The sequence below is a fragment of the Amphiura filiformis genome, chromosome 8 (genome assembly GCF_039555335.1).
Source record: "Amphiura filiformis chromosome 8, Afil_fr2py, whole genome shotgun sequence".
NCBI lineage: Eukaryota > Metazoa > Echinodermata > Ophiuroidea > Amphilepidida > Amphiuridae > Amphiura > Amphiura filiformis.
In genome coordinates this window covers 45,794,326-45,799,595 of record NC_092635.1, presented here as the reverse complement: position 1 = coordinate 45,799,595, position 5,270 = coordinate 45,794,326, and the positions used below count along the sequence as shown (strand labels likewise).

Here is a 5,270-nt window from a genome sequence, read left to right as displayed (position 1 = left end):
TGACAGGTGATGGACAACACACACACAAAAGAATAGGCACTTTTTTGATAATTTTCATCAAGGTTACTCAAAACTTACCTAGCTAATTTATTATACAGCAGGGGTCTCTGCCTTTTTAATATGTTATGAAAAACTTCATATAAAAATATTGACGGAAAGTCTTGTTATGCTCTCACAAACTTAGAAAAAAATCTGAAAAATCCAAAAAATTGGCCAAGGTTACTGCAGTCCCATTCAAAAGTACAGGAAGACCACCCACAGTGTTGAGGTCAGCTTTCTAGACTTAATAATAATAATAATAATAATAATATACACTTATAGAGCGCGTTACAAACAAAACAGTTTCTCAATGCGCTTTACAGAAAAAAAAAACCTTAACTACAAGATATACTACAAATTTAAAAAGCCCAATAGAGCAAAACAAGATAAAATCAAGCAAGATTATTACAACACAGCATAAATGCTAATTCAGAGAACAACGAAATCATAACCACCACCAGACGTGCTTTACGCAGTGTTGAACGGGGAGAGGCAAAAGAAGCATAAGCAGCAGGCCGCGAGAACCGGAGACACTAGAAAAATTAAAATTAAACAATTAATGATGCAATCAATTAAATAAAGCCAAACAGAAATGCATTTAAAAAACAACACTATTTGCCGTGGGAAGAGAAAACCGATGTTGCACCCGTTCAAGGCAGGACAAATAACACAAAAGACAGAACAACACCAATATAGCTCAAACCACTACAAAAAGCTAATACACAGGCATATTGATAAGCAATACATATAGCATAAAAAATATAACATAATAAATATAAGACAGTTTGAACAGATCCAAAACGATCAAACAATATTGCACGAGGATGAAAGATGCGGAAAACGTGGCGTCAAGCAAAGAAAATACCCTCATGAAATACAGAACGATCATATCATTATGAATATGTATACAATTATAGCACCAGAAACAACATAATAATATGCAAGCAATAAAAATATGAAACACATATATAAGAACAATTAGATATCCAAATTAAACAGGTATGTTTTTAGCAATGACTTGAACTGCTCAACAGATCTTGCTTTGCGAATGTCCATTGGTAGACTGTTCCACAGGTTGGGGCCCGCGATGGAAAAAGCCCTGTCGCCGAATGATTTAGTCCTGCTTTTTGGGACGACGAGAAGCTCGCGAGAAGCGGAACGAAGGCTAGAAATAGGATGGTATGGTTTGAGCAGTTCGGTTATGTAGTTTGGAGCAGCGTTGTTGAGAGCCTTGTATATGATCAGAAGAAGTTTGAAGATGATGCGTTTCTTGATAGGGAGCCAATGAAGGTCTCTTATGACTTGACTGATGTGATCACGTTTCTTTGCGCCTGTAACAAGTCTCATGCCGAATTTTGAAGTCTCTGCAATTTGGAAATGAGCTTATCAGGTAGGCCATACAGGAGGCAGTTACAGTAGTCGAGTCGAGATGTAACATATGCATGGACAAGTTTCTCTGTTGACTCTTGGTCGAGATACTTGCGGATTTGTCCAATAGAGCGAATGGCAAGAGAAGCGGCCTGGCACAGTTTGTTCACATGTGCTTTCAAGGAGAGGTGATGATCAAATGTGACCCCTAGGTTCCGGACCTGAGTAGATGGTAAAATATCACTTTGTCCGATAGAGATAGCACTAATGGGGTCAGTGAGTGTAAAAGGAGAGGTGATGTGTACTACCTCAGTCTTGCTATCATTGAGCTGAAGCTTGTTCAGTAGCAACCAACGCTTAACATCAGCAATGCAGCGCTACAACCGGGAAATGGCAGCATCTCTTTCATCAGGGTAAAATGAACAGTACAACTGTGTATCATCCGCGTAAGAGATCACATTGATACCATGTCCAGAAATCACATCTTCAAGCGGGCACTGTACATGGTGAATTTTGAAGGTCCAACCACCGATCCTTGCGGAACGCCGTAAATAAGTTTATGAGATTGAGAAACTTGAGAACCAACTGCAATCGACTGCACCCGATCTGTGTTGTAGGACTCAAACCACTGTAGTGCAGTACCGGTAATTCCGTGCCTGGACTGCATTCGACTGAGAAGTATACCGTGATCAACGGTGTCGAATGCCGCCGATAAGTCCAAGAGGACAAGGACTGCATCCTTCCTACTGTCCAATGCACAGAGAAGATCGTTTTGTAGGCGCAGAAGAGCTGTTTCGGTACTACAATTGGGTCGATAAGCAGATTGGTGCGGTGCGTACAAGTTGTTAGAGGCAAGGTGTTCATGCAGTTGACTACATACAGCGCGCTTCGTTCAGTTTGGAGATGAAGCTCAGGTTGAAACAGGTCTGTAGTTGGACAAAACCTCCGGATTAAGGCTAGCCTTCTTGATGATAGGCGTTACACAAGCAACCTTCATACAGTCAGGAACATGGCCTTCACTCAGGGAGAAGTTAACGATTTTTGTCAGAGCAGGAAGGAGGTGATCAAGGCAACGCTTCAGAAGCCAGGTAGGTAGCGGATCAAGGACGCAGGATTTTGATGGCATGTCCGTGACAATTTTCCTGACCTCCTGTTCAGAAAGTTCTTGAAACTGACATAGAGATACAGGACAAGCACGGTTATTGTCCTTTGTAACAGACGGCTGTGTGTCGGAATTGTCTAAGTTTGCTCTTATGGCAGAAATCTTGCCGGTAAAGTACTCCCCAAAGCGATCAGCATTGACGACTTGCTCCTCACCTGATGGTAAAACCGTAGCCGATTTGAGACCACAAATCTTGTTAATGGTACTGAACAGCTGCTTGGAGTTGCAATTTGCGATTTCAGCTCTATGGTGCTGAGTCTTTGAGTCCTCAAGCATGGCATGATATTGTTTACACTGTTCCTTGTAAGCTTGCCTGTCCACCTGAAGACCAGATTTAACCATGCGACGTTCCAAACTCCTTTTACTACGCTTGGCATCGCGAACAGCATCCGTGATACCAGGGCGCGTGAGGTCTAAGGGAGATGGTCTTTGTCCTTTCTGGTACATGGTGATCAATTAGCTTAGCAAGAGTGGCATTGTATTGATTTACAAGCCCGTCTACATCGTCGGCAGGAGCAGTAATAAGCGAAGGCGATATAATATCCTCAGAGAATTCGGTCAACTTTCAAGTTCTTGAATTTCCGAAAACACAGAGTCTTCTTTGTAGCAGCAGGTCGCTTGACGTTTAACCTGCATTTGAAGGCAAAGTGATCAGAGAAGAGTGCATGCTCGGGTCTCAAATCAGATACGACATCGTTGTCACAGTGTGTGATGATAAGATCCAATGTATGGCCTGCAACATGTGTAGGAAAGTCTACCAACTGGTGAAGCCCAGCAGCCTCAAGGATCTCCAGAAAATTCCTGGCCTCAGTATCCTCCTCATCATCGACATGAATATTAAAGTCTCCGACCAGGACAACTGTATTGGTAATCAAAGTTACAGACTCAAGCAGAGTGCCGAACTCTGTGAAAAACATTGATGTTGTAGGCTTGTTTCGAGCACGGTACTGCGGACGATAGAATGTGAGAAGACGCATTGCAGAAGATCCTGATGCAATTGTCATATCCAGATAATCAAATGTATTGAAATGAAGGGTTTCGTGCACATGAACGGTAAATCCCTTCTTAATGATGACACTTACACCACCTCCATTTCTTGATTTACGTGGTTGATGGTAAAGATCATGATCAGGTAGCATACTCTTCACATCGGCTATTGTTCTTTTGTCTCTATCATCACCATATAACCATGATTCAGAAATTGCCATTATGTCAATGTGATTTGACATGATATAATCACATATCAAAGTAGTTTTATTATTCATGGATCGTGCGTTCCAGTGAACAAAGTTGCATTTAAGATGAGATGTGTTTGTCTTTGAGACGAATGGAACTTGGATCAAATTTTCCGGATGCACGCCCTTAAGCATGTTAAGAGCAGACTTAGATGTGGAATTACGTATGTAACGATTCTTGCTCCCTGAACCACGGCAGCCACGCTTTGTTACCCGGGCGATGTTTAACTCGCGCAATTTGGTCCATAATAACTCATCGAGTCGATTAAGTGAGTTGTTTTTCACACCTTTGCCAATTTGGATGACATGGTCTCTGTTATAGGCAAGTGGTCGCATGACGAACGAGTCTAAGTACTATGATTACTAAATCAACGTACGTTGTAGTACACAGCATATAGCGTTAATACACATGATCAGTTCACAGTCTTATATAAAAACTTCTAAAAACTTGGTCGAATGGATACCAATTCAGCACAAAAATATCAGCGAAGTGTTAGAAAGTACTTACAAGTCCATCAATATACTTCTAAGAATTCAAATAGTTCAAAATCTGCAAAAATTGTATAAATATGGAACATTTTCTCCGAGCGATGTAAAAAGTGCGTGCTGCCGAGACAGAGGGCGCTACTTCCTGTCTACTGGCAGTAATGGCTACTACCAGTGTTAACATCAATGAATTGTTTAATACAAATTAATAAATTAGTCTACAGCCACTATGCAAATCCACATTGATCTGGATTTTGGAAGTCCATATGTTGCAGAGATTAACTCTCTCCACGCGGGTGTCACCTGCAGACGACAATTTTTAAATTTTCTTTAAAAAAATCAAAAATTTCAGAATTGTACATTTTCATGACCATTTGGAATCAACATGAAAAATGCATTAGAATGAGTACAAACAAGCCTAGTATTGCTTCAGTGGTTCTAAAGATAGCTCTTTATATTTTGACAAAATATCTCAAAACTTGGACTTTTTATGTTAAAGCCTATGGCTAGCACGCAGAGCATTATTATCCTGTGTGTTGTGCACCATTTCATTCTGATTTGCATAGATAAGATATTCATGAATGTAGCAAGTAATGTGGTTTCTTGCCTGAAAATATTGTTTTTCCCCAAAGGCATTTAAATAGATGAGTAAATTAAAAGAAAAATCATGCATGGGTTATTTTTAAAATCAAGGAAAATATTAGATTTTGAAAAGTACATACTTCAAGGTATATATTAAATTTAACTTTGTAAATTGAATTTGTAACAGGTTTAAATATTTTGGAACAGTTGCAAAACATGTGTGTGTAAATTTTATAACATTGTTTATTGATTGATGCACAATTTATTTTTGAGTTCAGACTACTTTGGTGGTTTGTGGATTGCAAACAGAAAATCAGTATATAAAAGTCTATAGATAAAATAATCATGCAGTAGATAGTGGATGAAGTATAAGTGTGTTATCAGCAGTAGATAGTGGA

General features: G+C 39.7%; 1 protein-coding gene across 1 annotated transcript; it reads right to left on the bottom strand.

Moving 5' to 3' along the window:
• Positions 1 to 1,017: 1,017 nt before the first annotated feature.
• Positions 1,018 to 1,386, bottom strand: LOC140159577 (uncharacterized). The gene has a single exon (XM_072183068.1). It carries the CDS (start codon positions 1,384 to 1,386, stop codon positions 1,018 to 1,020), a length of 369 nt encoding a protein of 122 aa, XP_072039169.1.
• Between the last annotated feature and the right edge of the window lie 3,884 nt (positions 1,387 to 5,270).